Source organism: Salmo trutta, chromosome 13, assembly GCF_901001165.1.
Source record: "Salmo trutta chromosome 13, fSalTru1.1, whole genome shotgun sequence".
Lineage (NCBI taxonomy): Eukaryota > Metazoa > Chordata > Actinopteri > Salmoniformes > Salmonidae > Salmo > Salmo trutta.
This window is the reverse complement of record NC_042969.1, coordinates 1,370,300-1,395,207: the sequence shown is the minus strand read 5'-3', so window position 1 is coordinate 1,395,207 and position 24,908 is coordinate 1,370,300. Positions and strand designations below refer to the sequence as shown.

The window sequence follows — 24,908 nt, the reverse complement described above, 5'->3', positions numbered from 1 at the left end:
AAAAAATTATAAATGGAAATATGACATTTACATAAGTATTCAGACCCTTTACTCAGTACTTTGTTGAAGAACCTTTGGCAGTGTTTACAGCCTCAAGTATTCTTGGGTATGACGCTATAGGCTTGGCACACCTGTATTTGGGGAGTTTTGGTACCCTTCCCCAGATCTGTGCCTCGACACAATCCTGTCTCGGAGCTCTACGGACAATTCCTTTGACCTCATGGTTTGGTTTTTGCTCTGACATGCACTGTCAACTGTGGGACCTTATATAGACAGGTGCGTGCCTTTCCAAATCATGTCCAATCAATTGAATTTACCACAGGTGGACTCATTTTGAGTCTCACAGCAAAGGGTCTGAACATGTAAATAAGGTATCTGTTTTTTATTTGTAATACATATTTTTTTTAATGTTTTCACTGACATTATGGGTATTGTGTGTAGATTGATCAGGAACATGTTTTATTTAATACATTTTAGAATAACAAAATGTGGAAAAAGGTAAGAAGTCTGAATACTTTCCGAATGCACTGTAAACATGACTCTTTAGGGCATTATGACTATGTCATTAAGGCTTTATGAATGATTAATGAATGCTACATTTCACCACTCAATAAGTGAAGTGTCACACAAAGCAGAAAAGGAAAAAGGAAAGCCCATATTTATGGTGACTTCTGTGATTCTGAAGTCATTCTGGTTAGAGAAAATGTTATTGTGTACTTAAGGAAAGATTATCAACCCAATTCTCACTAATTTCTTCACATGAGAGGAGCGACGTGTCTGAGTTCATGATGTTTTTAATTTAATCAGACGCCAATATATCTGCATTTTGCTAATAGATTAAGTGTATGAGAGAAATATAGCCACCTGAAACTGAGTTGTTAATGAAGAAACTAACGGAATGCTAACGGCATCTATTGCAGTGGGGTTCTGCGGGTAGACAATGTATTGTATCAAATCCTCACATACTTGAACACTCATTCCCTATTGACACGTGTGTGTACACAGTGTATATGCAACCGACATCTTAACCATTGGGGAGAACCCAGGGGATTGTCTGGCCACGGTTTAACTCCTAGATAAGAAACGCTGCCTCTGCCATCTTGAAGCCGACAAGATGGGCCTCACAAAGGAAGGCTATTAGGCGGTAGACAGGGGCAAAATTAAACCCATTACTGATAAGACAGAGACCAGCCAGTCCTTTGACAAGGCTGCCCTATCATACCGCTCTACAGCATAAACAGGTTTTTATAATCATTGATAAAGGCGGGGGGGGGGGCAATTAGACAGCCTATGGCATAGATAGGATTTGACCTTTGGGATTGATTAGAAGACAACGGTCTTTTTTCCAAAAGTTTGTCTCACAGCTTTTCCACAACGTCATTTCCAAAAACCAATTTCGCTACCCCCCACTCGGTCGATTATGTGGGTAATGTGGGACCAGTCTCATTTTTAAAGGCATTACAATTACAGAGTGTTTGATTACACAATGCCAGCAGTGGATAGTTTATTAGGTAGGAAATTAAAAAGGTGTAGAGTGGTGAGAAGCGTTTGAAGCCGGCTGCCCCAACACCCATCGACACCCATATAGGTCTGTCAATCTCTGAGCCCGTCGTGGCCCATTTTCTTTTTTAAGATTAATACGAAAGAATGAAAGCAAATTAGCTGCTAAATGAGAGCACCGTCGTTTCTGCATTCAGGAGCCCTCTGAGCCTCCTAGCTCTGGCTGCTCCCGCTCACTTGTTTTCCCTCTCTCTCTCGTCCCGCTGCGCTCTGGGCCCTCCAGCCTCGTCTACGGAATGCTAATCAACCCAGCGTTCGAGAGCGCCCGAGGGATCCACCGCCATCATCTCTCCGCTCTCCTCCGCCTTCTCCCATAGGTAAATCACTGGTGTACCATTCCTTTCCTACACCATAAAACCATTTCATCAAGCATCTTCCAAAACCTTCTACCTAGCAACATAGCTTTGTTTGGGCTTTATTGGTTTCTCTGGTTGAAACAACCACATTGAACAAAAATATAAAAGCAACATGCAACAAATTCTAAGTTTTAGAGTTACAGTTCATATAAGGAAACCAGTAAATTTAAATAAAATCATTAGGCCCTAATCTATGGATTTCACATGACTGGGAATACAGATATGCACATGTTGGTCACAGATACTTAAAAAAAAGGTAGGGCGTGGATCAGAAAACCAGTCAGTGTCTGGTGTGACCACCATTTTGCCTCATGCAGCGCAACACATCTCCTTTGCAAAGAGTTGATCAGGCTGTTGATTGTGCCATGTGGAATGTTATCCCACTCCTCTTCAATGGCTTGGTGAAGTTGCTGGATATTGGCGGGATCTGGAACACACGTCTATCCAGAGCATCCCTTCTAGAGCTCAATGGGTGACGTCTGGTGAGTATGCAGGCCATGGAAGTACTGGGACATTTTCAGCTTCCAGGAATTGTGTACAGATTGTGACATGGGTACATTATCATGCTAAAACATGAGATGATGGCGGCGGATGAATGGCATGACAATGGGCCTCAGGATCTCATCACGGTATCTCTGTGCATTCAAATTGTGATTGATAAATTGCAATTACGTTCGTTTTCCGTAGTTTATCCCTGCCCATACCATAACCCCAACGCCACCATGGGGCACTCTGCTCACAACATTGACATCAGTAAACCGCTTGTCCACAAGACACTATACACGCTGTCTGCCATCTGCCCGGTAAAGTTGAAACCGGGATTCATCTGTGAAGAGCACACTTCTCCAGCATGCCAGTCGCCATCGAAGGTGAGAATTTGCCCACCGAAGTTAGTTACGATGCCAAACTGCAGTCAGGTCAAGACCCTGGTCAGGATGACTAGAATGCAAATAAGCTTCCCTGAAACGGTTACTGACAGATTGTGCAGAGTTTCATCAGCTGTCCGGGTGGCTAGTCTCCGACGATCCCGCAGGTGAACAAGCCGGATGTAGAGGTCCTGGGCTTGCATGGTTACACGTGGTCTGCGGTTGTGAGCCGGTTGGATGTACTACCAAATTCTCTAAAACAATGTTGGAGGTGGCTTATGGAAGAGAAATGAACATTAAATTATCTGGCAACAGCTCTGGTGGCCATTCCTGAAGTCAGCATGCCAATTGCGCACTCCCTCAAAACTTGAGACATCTGTGGCATTGTGTTGTGTGACAAAACTGCATATTTTAAAGTAGCCTTTTATTGTCCCCAGCACAAGGTGCACTTGTGTAATGAACATGCTGGTTAATCGGATTATTGATATATCACACCTGTCAGGTTGATGGATTATCTTGGCAAAGGAGAAATGCTTACTAACTGGGATGTAAACAAATTTGTACACAACATTTCAGACAAATAAGCTTTTCACGAGTATGGAAAATGTATGGGATCTTTCATTTCACCTCATGAAACATGGAACCAACACTTTACATGTTGCATTTATATTTTGTTCAGCATAAGAAGCTGTTTATAGACCAATGGTGCTGTTTTTTGGCTGGGTCTTGGCAGCTCTAGCCTGGTCACTGATCATTGCTAGATGTGAGTCAGAGAGAGCTGAGGCGGGGTGAGCAATGCCTCCTAATTGCTTCCTGGCGGCTATCCTTCTTGCTAGGCGCATCTGGGGCTCCGACTATTGTAGGAGAGTGGAGTGATATGGAATCTAATCCGTTCATTGAGGGATCCACAGCTTCTAGAACTCGACGGGGGGAGGAGGTCAGACGGGTGGGTAATTAACTTGGACTATTATGCAATTAAACCTTCCCCCAATTTTGGCTCTAATGAGCAAAGCATATATTCAATTATAAAGTGTTTACTGGGGAGAATTACATCACAACAGTCAAATGTCCACATTTGATTATCTTCTATGGAACATCTCAGTTGAGAGGTTTCAAGTGCATGTCCCAGATTCATATAATCCATATTTTTGTTAAGTATGATGCAAGAAGATGAAACCTCATCGCAATCTCCAAACTTCCTTCTACAATTACAGACCAAGAGTGTGGCCCTATTATCACATTCTGTGTTTTCAAAGGAATATAATGTAGATCACTGCATAATTATCAAACATCAATCATATGCAAAGATCAGAGCAAACATCATACTTGACTTGGAGGGTGAGTTGATTGAGTTTCTGGTTGAAGATTAGGTTTCTCAATGTTCAGGCAATACCGGTCAACCATGTTAACAGAAAGAAAAAGGGAAGGAAGGGACCCGGATGCAAAGGGATCACCCACCTGCACCTTGCTCACAGCTTCACTGATGAGTTTCTGAGCCTCTTTAAGCTTGTTTGTCTCGCTAGTTAACTGGACAGATGGCAAACACAGACAAAAAGGACACACAGACACACACACAAACACAGAGAGCAACAGAGAGGGACACAGAAAGGGTGGTTAGCTAGACAGAGAAAAGGAACAACTGTACTTTTGTTAACAGAGGCTAACATCAAACACAGAAAAAAGGTAAAGCAGAGGGGTAAGTTAGAGAGAAATTCCCTGATACAGTTGTGTGTGTGTGTGTGTGTGTGTGTGTGAGAGAGAGAGATGCACCTGTACTACCTGTCAGATGGTATACTAAGATCACATTTATTTAATATCCTCAAACAAACAAATAATTTGCAGCATTAAATTGTCACCCTCCCATAAAGGTGTACTGGGTATTAGATAAAAACAACTATTCATCTACAAAGCATAGTTGAAACAGCCATTTATATGACAACACAGTGGTTGACAAGGATTTGTATCCTCAAAATCCATTCAATCCCTTTAGAACGCTATGTTGTAATATGTTCTAGCAAATCACACTCCCCACTTTTCCATCTCATACAGGTGAAGTCGGAAGTTCACATACACTTAGGTTGGAGTCATTAAAACTTGTTTTTTCAACCACTCCACAGATTTCTTGTTAACAAACTATAGTTTTGGCAAGTCGGTTAGGACATCTACTTTGAGCATGACACAAGTCATTTTTACAACAATTGTTAAGAGACATATTATTTCACTTAATCACCATTCCAGTGGGTCAGAAGATTACATTACACTAAGTTGACTGGGCCTTTAAACAGCTTGGAAAAATCCAGAAAATTAAGTCATGGCTTTAGAAGTTTCTGATAGGCTAATTGACATAATTTGTGTCAATTGGAGGTGTACCTGTGGATGTATTTCAAGGCCTACCATAAAAATCAGTGCCTCTTTGCTTGATATCATGGGACAATTAAAAGAAATCAGTCAAGAACTCAGATACAAAAATTGTGGATCTCCACAAGTCTGGTTCATCCTTGGGAGCAATTTCCAAATGCCTGAAGGTACCACGTTCATCTGTACAAACAATATTACGCAAGTATAAACACCATCGGATCACGCAGCCGTCATACCACTCAGGAAGGAGATGCGTTCTGTCTCCTAGAGATGAACGTACTTTAGTGCGAAAAGTGCAAATCAATTCCAGAACAACAGCAAAGGACCTTGTGAAGATGCTGGAGGAAACATGTAAAAAAGTATCTATATCCACAGAAAAACGAGTTCTATATCGATATAACATGAAAGGCCATTCAGCAAGGAAGAAGCCACTGCTCCAAAACCGGTATAAAAAAGCCAGACTACGGTTTGCAACTGCACATGGGGACAAAGATCGTACTTTTTGGAGAAATGTCCACTGGTCTGATGAAACAAAAATAGAACTGTTTGGCCATAATGACCATCGTTATGTTTGGAGGAAAAAGGGGGGGGGCTTGCAAGCCGAAGAACACCATCCCAACCGTGATGCAAGGGGGTGGCAGCATCATGTTGTGGGGATGCTTTGCTGCAGGAGGGACTGGTGCACCTCACAAAATAGATGGCATCATGAGGAAGGAAAATTACGTGGATATATTGAAGCCACATCTCAAGACATCAGTCAGGAAGTTAAAGCTTGGTCGCAAATGGGTCTTCCAAATGAACAATGAACCCAAGCATACTTCCGAAGTTGTGGCAAAATGGCTTAAGGACAACAAAGTCAAGGTATTGGAGTGGCCATCAATCACAAAGCCCTGACCTCAATCCTATAGAACATTTGTGGGCAGAACTGAAAAAAGTGTGTGCGAGCAAGGAGGCTTACAAACCTGACTCAGTTACACCAGCTCGGTCAGGAAGAATGGGCCAAAATTCACCCAACTTATTGTGGGAAGCTTGCGGAAGGCTACCTGAAACATTTGACCCAAGTTAACTTCTTTGGGATAGGTGGCAGTATTTTCACGGCCGGATAAAAAACGTACCCGATTTAATCTGGTTACTACTCCTGCCCAGAAACGAGAATATGCATATAATTAGTAGATTTGGATAGAAAACACTCTAAAGTTTATAAAACTGTTTGAATTGTGTCTGTGAGTACAACAGAACTCATATGGCAGGCCAAAACCTGAGAAGATTCCATACAGGAAGTGCCCTGTCTGACAATTTGTTGTCCTTCTGTTGCATCTCCATCGAAAATACAGCATCTGTGCTGTAACGTGACATTTTCTAAGGCTTCCATTGGCTCTCTAAAGCCGCCAGAAAGTGGAATTGGGTGTCTGCTGTCTCTGGGCGAAGAATAGCAGGAGAGTTTGTAAGTGGTCAGCCTGGGGACAGTGAGACTGGAGATGCGCGGTCACGAGACTACTACATTTTTTTCTTTCAGCCTTTGAATGAATACAACGTTGCCCGGTTGGAATATTATCGCTATTTTACGAGAAAAATAGCATAAAAATGTATTTTAAACAGCGTTTGACATGCTTCTAAGTACGGTAATGGAATATTTTGAAATTTTTTGTCACGAAATGCGCTCGCGCGTCACCCTTCGGATAGTGACCTGAACGCACGAACAAAACGGAGCTATTTAAATATAACTATGGATTATTTGGAACCAAAACAACATTTGTTGTTGAAGTAGAAGTCCTGGGAGTGCGTTCTGACGAAGAACAGCAAAGGTATTCCAATTTTTCTAATTGGATTACCTTTGAGCCCCAAACTTGGTGGATGTCAAAATAGCTAGCCGTGATGGCCGAGCTATGTACTCAGAATATTGCAAAATGTGCTTTCGCCGAAAAGCTATTTTAAAATCTGACACCGCGATAACATAAAGGAGTTCTGTATCTATAATTCTTAAAATAATTGTTATGTATTTTGTGAACGTTTATCATGAGTAATTTAGTAAATTCACCGGAAGTTTTCGGTGGGTATGCTAGTTCTGAACATCACATGCTAATGTAAAAAGCTGTTTTTTGATATAAATATGAACTTGAATGAACAAAACATGCATGTATTGTATAACATAATGTCCTAGGAGTGTCATCTGATGAAGATCATCAAAGGTTAGTGCTGCATTTAGCTGTGGTTTGGGTTTATGTGACATATATGCTTGCTTGGAAAATGGCTGTGTGATTATTTGTGGCTATGTACTCTCCTGACATAATGTAATGTTTTGCTTTCACTGTAAAGCCTTTTTGAAATCGGACAATGTGGTTAGATTAACGAGAGTCTTATCTTTAAAATTGTGTAAAATAGTTGATTGTTTGAGAAAATTGATTTGTGGTATTTTAGTTGGTTTTGTATTTCGCGCTGTGCGATGCCATTGGCTGTTGGCTAGGGGTTCCGCAAGAGGAACCGGAACGTCTGTCCTCAACAGGTTAAACAATTTAAAGGCAATGCTACCAAATACTAATTGAGTGTTTGTAAACTTCTGACCCACTGGGAATGTGCTGAAAGAAATAAAAGCTTAAATAAGTCACTCTCTACTATTATTCTGACATTTCACATTCTTCAAATAAAGTGGTGATCCTAACTGACCTAAGAAAGGGAATTTTTACTAGGATTAAATGTCAGGAATTTTTGGCTAAGGTGTATGTAAACTTCCAACTTCAACTGTGTGTGTGTGTATATATATATATATATATATATTTATTTTACACTCCATCCTTAACTATGGACCGTGGAGAGTTCAAGGCCATAGACAATCTCTATTTTAAAGACCATATCCCCTGAGGAATGTGGATGGCATGCCGTGTCTTAACAAAACATGAACTTTAACAGTTTAAGCCTAGCTTAGACTTCAGCTGCAATGGATGGAATTTAAGTACATTACACTAGTACAGTACACAAAACACTCATGTATAGAGGATATATATTTTAAAGACCATATCCCAAGGGAAAGTGGATGGCATGTCGTGTCCTAACAAAACATGAAGTTTAACCTCACAAGCATAGCTTAGACTCTTCAGCTATGATTGATGTAGCTTAAGTACATTACACTAGTACAATATAGTACACAATACACATGTATTAAACATAAGGTATTGAAAGAATTGACAAAAACATGTGTTTTAAGATGTAATAGCCAGAGAAACAGCAGGTAGACTGGCAGAGCCAGAGAGTAGTCTGCTATGCCTTCCAACCTTTTCCCAACCATGCTGGTTCAGCTACCTGACCGCCAGGTTGTGTAAGCCCAATAATGGCATGGCACAGATTAGGTCCAAGCTACCTACCACACCTCTAAATTATTTATCTCACCCTTATCCAATTCTATGAACACCTCCCCCGTTCTCTCTGAGCAGAGGTGGGTTCGTACGGGTTGGAAGGTGGATTAATTCAATTTGTTGTGTTTTCATTCCGTTTTGTCAATGTTTACAGGCCAAACCTGTGCTCGATCGGATCGCGGGGGATAATCAAACAGACATCAAAAGGCTTGTTACAATGTGAAAGTTCCCTGAGACAGACTCTCATTAAATTTGTCGGTTCACAGACAAGGTGAAGTAGTAGGGGCTAGGAGACAGAGTGAGACGCGTGTGCTTTTATTTCCATGAAGAGCTCTGTCGACGAGATGTGAACAGCGTTCCAACTTCATTCATATTCAATAAAATGGCAGATGCACCAACACCGCAGCTTTGATGAAGAATCTGAGTGTAGTGTGTCTTTGCATGGATTTAGAGGTGCATCGCTCCGGAAGATAATGGCTTTGTACAACACCGTGGCAGAGGTGGATTAGGTTGCATAATACAAAGGCTTTAGTCCTTCAGCTGTTGCAGTTTCAACCCTTTTAAACAGGTTGACTATAAACTAAGTTTTCAAAGGAAGAAAAAGGCCTGTATGTCTAGTCTTTGTGTAGGCTACATCATCAAGAAGGACACACTTTATAACTTAAAAAATGGTCTTATTAAAATGAGTATCTTGCTAGCGCCTACATTTTCCTTTTCAATTGTGCTGCATTGCAAGATTTCCACACCGCCACCTAAATGTTGCCGTGATTACAAAATGTGTACCTCCTGATAACGTGTTGTGAGATAAACAAAGTAATATGTGTAATGAAGCCGTGGACATATTGAGAGCTATGACACATGTACTATGCCTGAAGAGATCAAATTGACGACACATGTCTGTTCTTAGCAAGAGCTTTCCTACTGAGCAACCTCCTACTCAAAAGGCACCGGTCTCTTTCTGTCCCTCTACGTGCCTCCAGTGCAATAGGAGAAACCCTTCGGAAAAACTACCTTATGAAACACATTTAATAAAGGAACCAATTTGACCATGAGCATGTTCCTGCCATGCAGTGTGTGACAACATACATGTTAACATCGCCCCCCTTTTAGACCGTGCCAACACACCCACGGGATGTTACTTGAAGAACTTGTAGCCATATTCATGGGAGCTCTCACTGAGCGCATTAGATGTTTCCCTGCTGAGGCAGATGTCTGTTGATGTGCAAAGCTCCAGCAGCACCGAGGCATTTGAAGGAGCGTTCACAGACGGCAGGAAGAGAAGGAGCTGACTCTCGGGGGCTTCACTTTGCTACACTACCTGTTAATGCACCACAAACAGACTGGCTTCAAAAGACCGGGGGCCTGTTAGGGGGTGGGGTTGGGGGGGAAAAGCCTAGAAAAAGAGTACATAAAAAGCAGCACTCAGGGTAAGCAGAGTCTGACGCTGCCTGATGCAGAGAGCGAGCAGGAGAAAGAGAAAGATAGAGAGGGAGATAGAGAGGGAGGAGAAAGCAGAGAGAGAGGGAGGAGAAAGCAGAGAGAGAAAGGCAGTGATAGAGACCAAAGAAAAAGAAGGGATGATAGAAAGTGATGAGGGGGGAGGAGGTGCGGAGGAGCACCAGCCACCGTGGCGGCCTCATGAATATGTGTGGGAGGCGGGTGGGCAGTCGTTGGGGCGCTGAGCGAATGATGAACGAGTTTGGCCGAGAGAGCAGGTAACGAGTGTCGACATGGCACTCAGGCAGATGAAGTGGGGGAGTGAGGACTGCACACAAATGAAGTGCAATCGGGGGAAGAAAGAAAAGGAACTTAGCCTTGGCCTGGCCAGGAAGAAGGCCAAGCCTCGCGCTGCACCCTAATGAGAATAAATGGTCGTTGAGGCTGCCAGGGATCTTAATGATAGCGACTTGTCTTTGGGAAAAGTCCCGGTGATGCGTGACAGGGCTAAATGTGCAGGTGCGGAAAAGGGATGGGATGGGGGAGCGTGGACATTTGCAACTGCAACAGAATTTAGTTTGGAGAAAAACAATCTCGGATACTGGATGCCATGCCATCTTTCAGCATTGGTTTATATTAAATTCGGTAAGCAGGGAAGCAAACTGCCCTTTTGTCTCAAGGCAGCACTGAAGTGTTTAAAATTGGGTTAAGGAGGAAATAGTAGTAATTTTCTGTGCTCAGGTTTGAGGGGTTTTGTTTGGAAGAGACAGAGATGCCAAGGCCAGAGAATAAATGCAATCCATCTCTTTGATGATACAATTGCATGGAACAGGCTCCCGTGGAACAATTCACCCAATAATTCACCCAATATCGAATGCAACATTTTAAAAAGGAAATTGACCCTTTATTGAATCAAACGCTCCCACATGGCTGAAAAAGACCCACTTAGAAGGAGTCTCGCATCCGTGATTGGGGTAGAAAGGTTTCAATTTGACCAAATTAGTAAAAGTAATTTTCCTCACAACCGGATTAACTTGGACCATCATGCTTTGGAGAAACAACTAAATGCCTTCTTTCATATGATGTGATCAATGTTAGATGCTAGCCCCAATCTTGGTTTAGTGTTTCCTTTATTTCCCATTCTCTTGTCAATACTGGGTTTGTACAAAACCTCTATGGAGAGCTTGTGGCTTCAGACTGCAGTTTGGAGTAGTGGGTGCGCATGCCCCCCCTCCCTTCTCCTCTGGTGTCATTACCTGGGTCTTCAGGTTGCAGATCTGCCCTTCCAGCTCTTTGATTTTATCCTCCTTCTTCTGGGACTCGGCCTGGGCATCCTGCCGAGCGCTGAACTCCTCATCGAACTGCAACAATTCAACACAGCACAAACACACACAGACACACACACACACTCTGGTCAGGGCCAGGGTGTCTCAAGAGAATGGCCTACTGTGGGGCATGTCAACACACACAAAAAACACAGCCTCGCATGCACTTGTCCCCCATCTCTATTCATAGGCCTTTGGTGGCCCTCTACCCCGTCGTCTTCTGTCTGTGTTTTGGGTCTGGCTTTCATGTGTTGGTGATGGACCTAACCTTTGTGGGAATGCAACCAGTGTCAGGACAATGTTTTCACTGTCACCACAGGAGCGGTCACTGCTCGCATTCCACTTACATCCAGGACGCCTCAGATGTACAAAAATGTATGCACTCACTACTGTAAGTCACTCTGGATAAGAGCATCTGCTAAATGAATGAATTTTCCCCCACACAGAGGCAGGGATGATGTGGGGAGTGGAGGCATCTGCTGGCTGGTGATACTTGACCAAGCCTTTAGAGAGGAGTACCTTGAGTACCAAACTCTACCCTGCCTTTAATCAGACATAATGGACTGAGTCACAACACTTCTGGAGGATTCTGTTGGATGGACCTATGACTCACACAGTATTGGTGGTGTACTGAAAAATATACAGTGTCAACTGATTAAATGTACTGTCTATCATTACATTGGAATAAAGTACATTTTTCCTTCCTTTGAAGATGAGTGTGGATGCTTAATAAAGTAGGCTACTCAAGTCCTGCAACCCAGTTCTAAAGTATGTAAAAGCATCAGGAGTTATGCTATCACATTGGGCTGAGTGGATGAGAGGAGACTCCAATCTTCCCTAAACACTGTAGCTTTTATTTTAAAACATAATTCATAAAACACATCTCAGAGAGTTTGATGAACTATTTCCTCTCCGATGTTTTCTTTGATGCACAAAATTACCTAAAGTAATAAGTTAATACATGAGAAAACTGATTCTTTGAAGGCCCCTATTGCAATGACATGTCAATAAAGGGTTCTGAACAGTGTCTGTACATATTGTAACTCGCACCACATCGCGGACACAAACAAGTTTATGTTGGAGCATCGGCATTGATCCTTGCAAAACTGAGACAGATCATGTACTTCTGTTGCCAGCTATTGATCAGGGCCCAGAAATCAATAGCTTGTCTGGGAGCTCTAGGTGGAAAAACTTTTCTGATGGGAGTGTGGTGGTGGCATACCAATGGCAGTGAGAGGTTGATGCATTATACTTCACCTTTTTGGAGAACTCAGCAGCCTTCAGATCGCTCTCATCCACTTTGGCTTTATCCACGCACTGATCTGTAAGACAAAAGGAGCCGACAGCAACCATGAAGTGACTCTGATTCTCTCAATTATACTGTACATTGTTAACATCCTATTTAAGACTCCAAATCAAACGTAAAGTGAATATTACAACAGAGAGAGAGCGAGAGAGAGAGAGAGAGAGAGAGAGAGAGAGAGAGAGAGAGAGAGAGAGAGAGAGAGAGAGAGAGAGAGAAAGGAAATAGAGGGAATGAGTGAAGAACCTGTCATCTCCTTCTTTTCCACATATCCCCCGGGGAATTTGTATTCTGTTCGGCAGGTTTGCTGACCTTCATTTAAAAAAACCAAGCCCCGACACATTTGTTTTCAACTCATTAAAGCACAGCGATAGAAAAAAAGTTAGAAAATCTAACATTAATATGTTTTTCATGGATGGGCTTAGAAACTTTTAATGAGCCTTTGTTGGCAAGTCACAGAACTGTTAGTGACAATAACAGAAAAAAAAGAAAGGAGATCTCAGTTATATCATGATATTGTCTCTATTTGAAGACAATGAATGATTGCATATCTAATTTAGGGCAAATAGACATTGTTTCCTCTATGATTCCTGGAAAGCTGCTGATGAATGTCTTCAGCAGAGTGAAAACCTTGTGAAATCTCCATGCGCTTATGATGAGACATGATGTGCCACAGTCACACCTAACAGAAAACGCATTATGTATGCATAATCAGACTACCTTATCTTATATATGTCAAGCAGCTGCAGGTGTTTCTGGGTAGGATTTCGGGGGAGGGGATGGGGAAAGATAATAATAGAATGCCAACGGAATATAGCGACATCCCCCACTGTGTCCGCAGAAAAATATGTCTGAGTATGATTTGGACAGATTTGAAGACAAAATATAATTTATACTGAATCACAAGACTAGCATAAAAAAAAGATAGTGATTTAAACTCTAATTTTCTTATTTTCTTTCTGTCTGTACAATATGTAGGTCAGGGTGACCTAGGATGCAAAACCAGAAACCAAAAACTGTTTAAAATATGTTTATAATGACATCAATATATAATGGTTACCTACTGGGTGCAAATTCACCCTTCTTAATGTCAGAGGAAACAGAGATCTGGCAGACCTACCGATGAGGAGGGTGAAGTCTACGTCCAATCTCTCCCTGTATCCGAAGTCTGGGTCCATCCCACTGCGATGGAGGACCACCTGTGACACACATTCCTCTATCACCTTGTAGTACTGGGGCCTGAGAGAGCAGGGAGCCAAGCACAACACAGTTAGCATACACACCAAGAACAGGAGAATGACAAACTTACACAGTCCTAATTCTCCACAAACTATCCCCTTAGTCAACCTAGAGGTCACAGAATGCCAGATCGAAAAGGTTTCACAGTTGAAAAAAAAATATTGAATTAAATTTGATCACTTGCTTTGCGCAGATCTTGAAATCACTAAATTCATCTCGGTGGTGTGGAACTCATAGAGGTTTGGCTCGCGTCCATTCAAGGTGACAAACGGGGAGTGCGGCCAGCCGTCACGATGCCCGCTCGCCTAATTTGCAATCATCTTTGCCAATTAAGGGCGCCCATAAACCAAAAATGCTAATCTAATCAGTGTAATGTGTCTAATTAAAAGCACAATGGCATGGAAAACATGTCTGCGTGTTTTGGGAGGGTGACATAGCGAGAGGGTATCGTCTGAGTCAGCCGGGGCTCATGTTCACACCACACAGGTTGGCGTGTGACCTTTCCCCAGTTATATTATCAACTTTAATTGCGAGTGACATTTAGCAAATACAATGTCTACTTAAGCTGAGCCCCGTAGTGGCAAATAATTAGGTTCCAAGCATGACCTTGAATGGTGCTAGCAGAAATGCAATTTTCCCACCAGAAATGTCTCATCTCCTCTCCCCCCGAGCACACGGAGACTGCATTTTAATGATTAGGGATCGTTTCCGAGGAACTGTCGCCCGGCTCAAAAATCCACACTCGAGGTACATGGATAATTTATCACTTGCTCCCGGTCAATGCTAGTTAAATCCGGGATTCACAAAATGAATGTGGATCTTTCCAGGTTACGAGAAGTTGTTGCCAGTCATGTCACACTTACTTTATGATGCCTATGCCAACTTATTTGATTAGGATTACTTCCTCAGGGCAGTATGGAACTGCATGGAAAGCAATGATCGGTGTGAAACAAAAAAATAGGTGAATGTAGAAGTATAACCTACACTCCAGATAGTTGTAACTTCATTGGACAACTATCTGGAGTTTGCTTAATTGAAGTGATGTTGACTGAGTGACAGCCGGTGAACTGTTTAAAAAAAAGTGCAATCCATGCATATGATAATTACTACCATAGACTATGTGGGGCAGTTTCTCAGATAAATTAAGCCTAGTTCTGGACTAAAAAGCAGTGTCAATGGAGAACTGAAACTGCTCATATACACACACACACAGAGACAGAAAGAGACAGAGAGAGAGAGAGAGAGAGAATCATTTTGTACTGTGGCTATGTGAGAAGCCTCATAATCACACTGTGGGTGAGGAGGTTAGGCACAGCTGCCAGCCGGTCCTCATGTACCCTAATATGTTTTCCTCCCACACCAGAAAGATCTGAGGGACGCCTATATTAGGAGCGCCAGCAATCTGTGGACGGCAGATTTGCTGTGCTCTAATTTCCTCTTGGCTTCTGTCGTCGGACGCCATGCTTCTCACTGATACTCAGGGTGAGTGGTGGGGAAGCTCAGAAGGCTGATATCATAACATGGCTATGATGCAGATAAGAAAATCAAAGCTTGTTTCAAAGTCCTGCTCTTTTTCTACTTCTTTTGGAAAGGAGAGCAGGGGGTAAGGGCATTGATGTGGCTCAAATAGACAAATTCCTCTGAGCGGAGGCCTCTTTGTGAACTAAATAGGCTGGATTTGTTGGGATGCATTTAATTTCAGAGCGATCACTTCAAAAAACAAAAGTGCAGAGCTCTGAATATGAATGGGGAAACATGTGCGAGTGCATATTGACAAACAATTTACATGATTGAATTTCTGTTTATACTATATGCATTATATGTGGGGATTTATTTGTGATGACAAGGAGCAAATGGTGGTTCCCTCTAAAATGTGGGCAGTCCTTATCATAACGTAAACAGATATTAGAAGAACCAAAACAAGTCAAACCAGATTTCCATTAAGCACAACATTTTTGTAAGCATGAAATGGCAAATGTTTTGTTCCAACGACTGGATTCGCCCACTCGTGATGATAACGAGCGAGCACACGTCGCCCCTGTGTGGCTTAGCGCTAACCCGGCTTACGACTGTCACCGATGTAGACCACATTATTATCTCAATAAGCTGCCCTATTTTCCCGGCATCCCCCGGTCCTCCCTGCCACCACCACTGAGATAACTGGGGAAGGGAAGCAGCGAGCGAGTGACCCAGAACTGTCAAGCCCTACCAGAGGCTGGACAGGGCAGGGCACCAGAAGCCAACATACAGTGCCTTCAGAAAGTATTCACACCCCACATTTTGTTGTGTTACAGCATGGTTTTAAAATTGATTCAATTGAGATTTTGTGTCACTGATCTACACACAATACCCCATAATGTCAAAGTAGGATTATGTTTTAGAAATTTTTACAAAATGAAAAACTGAAATGTCTTGAGACAAAAAGTATTCAACCCTTTTGTTATGGTAAGCCTAAATAAGTTTGGGAGTAAAAATGTCACATAATACAAGTCACATACTAAGTTGCATGGACTCTGTTTGCAATAATAGTGATTAACATGATTTTTGAATGACTACTTCATCTCTGCACCCCACACATACAATTATCTGTAAGGTCACTGCCCTCAGTCGGGCAGTGAAGTTCAAGCACAGATTCAACCACAAAGACCAGGGAGCTTTTCAAATGGTTCGCAAAGAAGGACACCCATTGGTAGATGGGTAACACAATGAAGCATGGTGTGGTTATTTATTACACTTTGGATGGTGTATCAATACACCCAGTCACTACAAAGATACAGGCGCCAAGTGACAACATAGATTACAATTGCCAGAGAGGAAGGAAGTTGGAAGCAAACCTTTCAGGCATTTCACAATGAGGCCAATGGTTTTAAACAATGGCTGTGATAGGAGCAATGTTCCCTCAAATTTCAGGTCTGCGGAGTGGAAACTTAAAAAAAACTAAAACATTCAGGGCTTGAAATTAACCTGTTTATCCACTTGTCCTTCAGACAAGGTGACTGAAAATGTTGTTGTGCTGTTCGATGCAAGAAACCACTTTACAAAATAAAATGCATTATTATTCCCATACCATTATTACAGAGAATCAGACAAATTATGCTACCATCTGCCTCTTGGCTACTTAGCTTATTCAAGCCTGTCTCAAAATATAACACTCCCCTTTAAAGGTAAAAAAAAGCTCTTTACCTTACTAGCTTTTCAAATGCACACGTTTTCTGCTCTTGTAGGCAGCAATCACTCCCCTATTGCTGACTACAAATTATCTTTAACAGGGCTAATAACTTACTAACTAGCAAATTATATGAACTAAATGTGCACACGTGCCTACATACAGCTCTCGCTTTGATCTCAAAACAAGGGCATCTACTCAAAACCGCTCATGCTGTAAACAGTCCAGTTCAAAGTAAATGGCACAGATCCATATATAGCAATGGTCTATGTGCCTATAGGGCTACTGCAGCTCTGATTTTTTTTATGACGCACCGGACAGTCTGTGTAGAGTACGGGCTGGGTCGTGCATGTCAATGCAATAGAATCCTATTCCGATGCGTTCTGCCTAAAATATCTTGCAAAGATAGTTTTTCATACTAAGTCTTGTATACTTCGTTTTGTTTCGGTATGTTGCATTAAATCGATCACAGTTGCCACAGTAAAGGGAAATGTTGATAGTGTTAACTAACAGGGAAAACTCTAGAAAGTTGAGTGAAGTTCAATCTCGTGCTTCTCTCTGTGGGCTGATATTTATTCTACAAGGCAGTCTCGGGGATACTGCGCGCCCGTTCGCATTTTAGAGGGAACATTGAATAGGAGATAACTGAAGATGGAGCAACAACATTGTAGTTACTCCACAATACTAACATAAATTAGAGTGAAAAGAAGGAAGCCAGAAAAAAATATTCCAAAACATGCATCCTGTTTTCAATAAGGCACTAAAGTAATACTGCAAAAGAATGTGGCAAATAAATGAACTTTTTGTCCTGAATACAAAGTGTTATGTTTAGGGCCGTAATCGCTGCCAAATGTGAGTCAAACATGTATTGATTCAGGAGGTTGAATTCTTATATAATCAAGATACATTAGTATTTTACTTTCCATAAATGCCATAAAAAAATACAAAATAAAGACTTTCTTCCACTTTGACATATTATTTTGTTTAGATCGTTGACCAAAAAAATTACCATTAAATCAATTGTTATCCAACTTTGTAAGAACAACATGTGTAAAAAATCAAGAGGTGTTAATACTTTATGAAAGCACTGTAGGTCCCCAGCACCAGGCCTTCCATCTTTCACTCTGTCACCTTCCCCCTCTATTTGGCTTCTAGCACCAGCACAATCTCCCCTCCCAACCCCCTGTTCCATAAGACCAGTGTAATCCCCATATCGCTCCTCTCCAAAAGAGGAGATTGCTCTATATTTACCAGGGGTTTGAATTGCTCCCATTTGTTAAGCATGGCACTCACAGATTAATTACTGAAAATAAAATAAGCCACAAATTTTGCCCATTATTACTTTCAAAATTCTTCATGCTCTGTCAAATTGGTTTTTGATTATTGCTAGACAACCATTTTCAGGTCTTGCCATAGATTTAAGTAAAAACTGTAACTAGGCCACTCAGAAACATTCACTGTCTTCTTGATAAGGAACTTCCATGTAGATACGGCCTTGTGTTTTAGGTTGTTGTCCTGCTGAAAGGTGAATTAATCTCCCAGTCTCTGGTGGAAAGCAGACTGAAGCAGGTTTTCCTCTAGGATGTTGCCAGTGCTTAGCTCCATTTAGTTTATTTTTTATCTTGAACATGTCCCCAGTCCTTAACAATTACAAGCATACCCATAACATGATGCAGCCCCCACTATGCTTGAAAATATGGAGAGTGGTACTCAGTAATGTGTTGTATTGGATTTGCCCCAAACATAACTTTTCGTCCTGAATCCAAAGTCATAATTTCTTTGCCACATTTTTTGCAGTATAACTTTAGTGCCTTGTTGCAAACAGGATGCATGTTTTCAAATGTTTTTATTTAGGTTAGTATTGTGGAGTAACTACAATGTTGTTGATTCATCCTCAGTTTTCTCCCATCACAGCCAGTTAAACTTGGTAACTGTTTTAAACCATTGACTCACCATTGGCCATGGTGAAATCCCTGAGCGGTTTCCGTCCTCTCCGGCAACTGAATTAGGAAGGACAACTGTATCTTTGTAGTGACTGGGTGTATTGATACACAATCCAAAGTGTAATTCATACCTTCACCATGCTCAAAGAGATATTCAATGTATGCATTTAAAATGTTTACCTATCTACCAATAGTTGTCTTCTTTGTGAGGTATTGGAAATCCTCCCAGGTCTTTGTGGTTGAATCTGCATTTGTAATTCACTGCTTGACTGAGGGATCTTATAGATAATTGTATGTGTGTGGTACAGAGATGAGGTAATCACTCATGTTTAACAATATTATAGCACAGAGTGAGTCCATGTTTATTATGTGACCTGTTAAGCAACTTTTTCCTCCTGAACTTATTTAGGCTTGCCATAACAAAGGGGCAAGACATTTAAACTTTCATTTTTAATTAATTTGTTAAAAAAATGGAAAAACATAATTCCACTTTGACATTATGGGGTATTGTGTGTAGGTGTCACGTGTGCTCCCTCTCCGGCCTCTAGGCCACCAGGCTGCTCGTTGTGGCGCACACCTGTCACCATCGTTACACGCACCTGCGCGTCATCAGACTCAACTGGATTCCATCACTTCCCCGATTACCTTCCCTATGTATGTCACTCCCTTTGGTTCCTTCCCCAGGCGTTATTGTTTCTGTTTCATGTCTGTGCGTTGTTTGTGTTTTCTTGTTCTGTATTATGTTATGTTTATTTATTAAAACACTCACTCCCTGAACTTGCTTCCCGACTCTCAGCGCACTCGTTACAGTAGGCCAGTGATAGAAATCTCAATTAAATACATTTTAAATTCAGGTTATAACACAGCAAAAAGGGGTTCTGAAGGCACTGTAACACCTTTGAAATCAAAGCCCCCGTTCTGCTGGAATATTGGCATAGGCATGTCTCTGTTGCATGTCCCTTTGATCAGGAAGCCATCCTATACATCTATGGACAAGTTTCGCTCCATCACCTGATTTGGCCTGACAGCGAGTGCGAGTGACGACAGTGGCCAACTCCCCCCCCGGATCCCAATAGCGATATATTCATCAAAACCTGAAATGATTTTACGGGATCCCTTTAATCTAAAATTAAAGACATGCCATTTCCCAACCAGCCAATTTAATCTGGAACATAAAAAGATATGCAGGTTCAAAGTAGCCGAAAAAGGATATATTGATGATGAATTGAGGCCAAGCTGGATATAGAACCTTGAGTCAGACCGACCGACCTCACCTCGCAAAGCCCGATGATGTATGTGGAATTATATGTCTTTCTCATGAAGTAGGGGAGGAGAGAGAGCAGAGGGGAAAGTATTTTTAAAAGCTTATCTTTAATAAGCACATTCATTTTTTATGACCATTTGTAGTGATCCTATTGGAGAGCTGTGGCGTCAGTAGTGGGGAGAAGACACAGACAGGAGTGCTGAGGTGGACTTTGCTGTACTCGCTGCTTAATGTGTTTTCTATTTCTCACCTTCTCCAACAAGATGAGGAATGCATTATTCATACCAGCCGAGTGAGCAGCATCTTGTCTATGGTAAATTCTTATTCTCTCTCGTCTATCCTCTTTCCTTCTCACTTTTCTGTAAAATATTTTCATTCTGTGAAAAGTCTGACACAGCAGCAAATTGATCACTGTCATTGCCATCACAGACTGCCGCCGCAGTCTGCATCCTTTTTCCTGTGATTGACACATTTACACTGCCGAGGCAGGCTGCCATTTGAATAATTACCTAATCGTTCAAAACTACAGAATATTAGATCTCTTCTGATATGACCCTGGCACTTTGCACACAGTGGTTAGAGTCAGACAGAGAGAGAGACAGAGACAGAAGGAAAGAGAAAGAAACAGAGCGAGACAGATAGACACACAGAGACAGAGAGAGAGTGAGTGATGCCTTGAGAGGACATGTGAATCTTTAATTAAAGGATTACATTTATTTTTATCATCAATTGCACATAAGGTCCAATCGAAACTTGACTTCCGCTTTTAACCCAACCCCTCTGGATCGGAGAGGTGCGGGGGCTGCCAATTTGGGCGCCCGAGGAGCTGTTGTTGTGGGGGGTTAACTGCCTTGCTCAAGGGTGGAACAACCTAATTTTGGGGGATTTGAACTGGCAACCTTTCGGTTACTGGCCTAACGATCTAACCGCTAGGTCATCTGCCAAGATAATGTTTAATGCTTACATGCCTTCTGACCTCTCAGTGCTACACCTTCACCACTAAGCACTTCTGAGTAAGTTACCTTCTTATTTATCATCACTCATCAATATTAGAATTAGAACTCCTAAAACCAGGTCTCAAGCATGGATTACACTTGAGGCCCATGCGATTTCCACAGAGTTGGGTATGGCTGCCTTTTCCTGTTACGCTCCTTGCCGATGGAATAGCCTGCAGACTAAACTTAAACTTGAGACTCTTGTCCCCCTTGCCCATCTTAAATATTTATTGGAGGATTTTTATTTTTGTATTGCTTGTTACTGTTTCGGGTAATGCAAGTTCTTGTGCTGTTACGGGAATAACCTATGTGTAAATGTAATCTGTTGCTGAATTTGTTTGTGTTATCTGTGATCGTTTTGTTTGTCTTGTTTAATTTTTTAATCATTGTACCTAAACTGTATGTGTAATCATGTATACGCAGGGCCCAGCTGTAAAAGAGACCTTGGTCTCAGTCTGTGTTCCTTGTTGAAATAAAGGTATAATAATAAAGTGCTAAGGATGTAAAAGCATGTATGGGAAATGGTATATTGCACACTGTAATCTACAGGAGTCAGTGGCGTGTTTTATTATTTGGCCTAACTCGAATATGGTGTCAAGGAGAGGACGTCTGAGGTTTCTGTGCTGATAATGCAGAACTAGCGCATCAGCTCTACAAAGTAAAGTATATCCCCTAAAGAGCTACATACAGTATAGAGTAGAAACTGTTTAATGTCAAAATGTTTGCCTTATGCCTTTCTCAAGACCAGTCTTGTGGAAATGCAGTCTTCCTGTGAAAACAGTGAAAAGAGACATGGGTGTTTGTGGGCAGAAGTCACCTGATGTAGTAGTCATTCCTGATGAGCAGGAGGTGCTGTAGGATGGACAGGAAGTAGGTCTCCGATCCAGTGTCTTTCACCATGTTGGACAGGAGATGGTACACCTCACCCATATCAGTGAGAAGGGGATTAAGGTATATAACGGCATGGCCTTTTTTCTTGTACAGTATGAGTGAAAATGTACTAGGGATAATGCAGAAAAAAATGAAAGGAAAAATATACAGCAGTACAATCTATGTGCCCTTTCTAACCAGTTCCATTATTAGCTTTCACTACCTCTCCTCATAGCAATCTAATAATATAGTGACAGTGCATTCTAAAATACATCAGAATAATTTCGATAGATCCTCGATTCACAGTGTTTGTTTTACAATTTTTCCCCTCAATCAAGTACTCAGACAGGCGTCATTGTGTACAAGCAAACACTGCGACAACTCCTCACATCCGTTTCCCATCGGGGAGCTGCAGAAGAGTAAACAGCTAACATGAGGAGGGGAATTGGCAATAAAGAATGGTCCCTGTGGTCTACCTGTCACTTGACACCTTTCAAGGAGGAGGAAATTAATCACATGAAAACTCCGTTGGGTTTGAATATTTTAAGGGAGAATCATGAAAAGGGGATCAGTCACTGTGGAAAATATTGCTGAAATTCAAGTCTTCACGAGTGTGCCTTGTCTTGTCCGTCGAAGAGAAAAGATGTGTTCTTAAACTTGCAAAAGGTATTGATTATGTGTCGGACAACTCGGCTCCCCAAGGAGCGTGAGCGATGGCTTTTGATGTCTAAAATAGTTGTTAAATCAGATAAGAAATCATTGTCTGTTGGGTTTTTTTCGTCAGAAAAGTGGTGTCTTTTTTTATTTTTATTATGTCCGTTTCTCTGAGTTGAATTGCTGGCTATTTGTTTTCCAAAAAGAACAGGAACTGTCAGAGGCTGCGAAATGGAGCACTTGGCACATCTCACAGTTGATTTGTATGGAATTGAAACCATAGGAAGCAACGTTCAAATCAAGACAAAAGTGACTTTACAAATAATATCCAAGTGGGATTTCAGAATAATATCACGATCAAATTACCATCTATTGTATATCATCTGTGTTTATGAGAAATATTCACATGGGATTTTAATCTATAGCCAGATTTCATTTGATCTTGTTTGAACTACAACAACAAAAAACAGTCCCAAAACTGTAAAAGAAATGTGAGAAATAAATAGCCTGAGGGGGTTGTGCATAACTGTTTGGTTGAGAAAGGATCCTCCCGTGGATAGTCATCGTTTGAAAAGCATGTAAAAAAAACTAAACAAATAGCCCAATTTGAAATATGTGCACACATGCAGAAAACAAGGAAATAGAGTAAGGTGGGAAGTGCAAACTGAGAAGGATGAAAAATCAATAGCCATCATAATATGTAATGTACGTTTTAACAATGGCTGCTGAAATATTTGCGAGCTGACTGTGGCGTGATACACTGTATGGCTTGAAACACTTTCACTGTCAGTGGCTCTGCGTTCATTCACATTTGTCTGTGGTCAGCAAGCAGTAAATAAACCTATCTGATTTGTGTAATTTTTTTGCGCAGAGGGCTTAAAAGGAGGGACCAAGGACCTGCCTTCCTCAGATTATGGGAGAGGACATGGTTGGACTAGCTTCGTTTCGGGGTTTTTAGAATAGGCCATGTCAAAGTTGGGTGGCCCTGTCAAAGTTGTGTAAAGCAAATTATATCACTCCGATAGAAAAACTGTTAAACTCCTTGTCTCAAAATATTTAAATGACAATCGAGCATTGATCGCCTCTGAAAAGTTAACTTTAGCATGAATGAGCATCACCTGACAATCAGTGCAAAGACATGACACGCAAAATGACAGAACACCGCATCATTCTCTCCAACTGTACTCACTATTTCATACACCACATGATCCGGCCACCGCAATCAGTGCAAATCAATCCTTTTTAACACTGTTTGACATTTTCCTATTCACTTCCGCCACAATTGTAATTAAAACGGTTCTCCCATATCAAATTCGGCGAGCGCAGGAGATGGGAATACAGACTTCTCTGAAGTATTGTTTTCCACTCCTGTATTAGCCTGGATGAAGTCGATGAGAATTACCAAGCCGGTGAGATGCAATTATAGGCTCACCACACTGGTATTTGAGGGGGGGGAGTACTGTAAGTATGGAAGAAGCCCGGAATTGGAAAGCGTCCAAGCAGCTACATCTATCTGTAAGCAGCAGACATGAACAAAGCTCTACCTACAGAACAATGCAAATCCAAAAGCACACACTTCTCTTTTTCTCCCTCGCTCTCTTTCTCTTGCTACATTTGACTTCTACTCGTGTTGTAGAGCTGGGGATCATGAATAAAAATGAGCAGCAGTGGAGGTGCGATGTGGACCAGTCAGTGGTAGGGTCAATCAATCACTATTCCAAAGCATCATTAATATTCATTAGTGGCCCGGAGTCACCCCCTCAGCACCCGGACCTGAACCGGACACAGAGGACATGCGTCTCTCTGTGTTAATATTCATGAGGCAGGCAGGGAAAACAAGCTTCAGAGGAGGCAGCCGGGAATGTGTGTTTGTGTGTGTGCATGTTTGTGTGTGTCAGAGAGTAGAGATAGCATGCACATCATGAAGACTATTCACAGATCAATACCACATTGTCCTTGGAAACAAACATTGGGCCCGATAATTTGTGAACCTGCTCAAGCACATCATTAATCCAGGTGCCGTGTCCGTTTTTACCCCTTCCCTCGCTCTCTCTCTTTCTCTCCCTCTCGGAGCGTCAACAGTAACTGTCACTCAGCACAGCACTCAGTGGCGGATATTCGAGCACTGTGGGATTTGGGGAGACAAAGGTTGGCAGAGAGAACATCTGTATAACAGTATCTGGCCCTGCACTGTCTACCTATCATGTCAGTGTTTCACACAT

At 41.8% G+C, this 24,908-nt stretch overlaps 1 protein-coding gene across 1 annotated transcript in view; it reads right to left on the bottom strand.

The window, feature by feature from the left end:
- The window catches only part of LOC115205051 (protein diaphanous homolog 2), a 675,845-nt gene that overhangs the window by 445,531 nt on the left and 205,406 nt on the right, over positions 1 to 24,908 (bottom strand). Inside the window, exons 14-18 of the mRNA XM_029770617.1 lie at positions 21,980 to 22,096; positions 13,676 to 13,794; positions 12,510 to 12,574; positions 11,184 to 11,288; positions 4,241 to 4,309 (exon numbers count right to left, since the gene is read on the bottom strand). Coding sequence (XP_029626477.1) covers positions 4,241 to 4,309; positions 11,184 to 11,288; positions 12,510 to 12,574; positions 13,676 to 13,794; positions 21,980 to 22,096 — 475 coding nt within the window. The remainder of the gene's footprint in view (positions 1 to 4,240; positions 4,310 to 11,183; positions 11,289 to 12,509; positions 12,575 to 13,675; positions 13,795 to 21,979; positions 22,097 to 24,908) is intronic.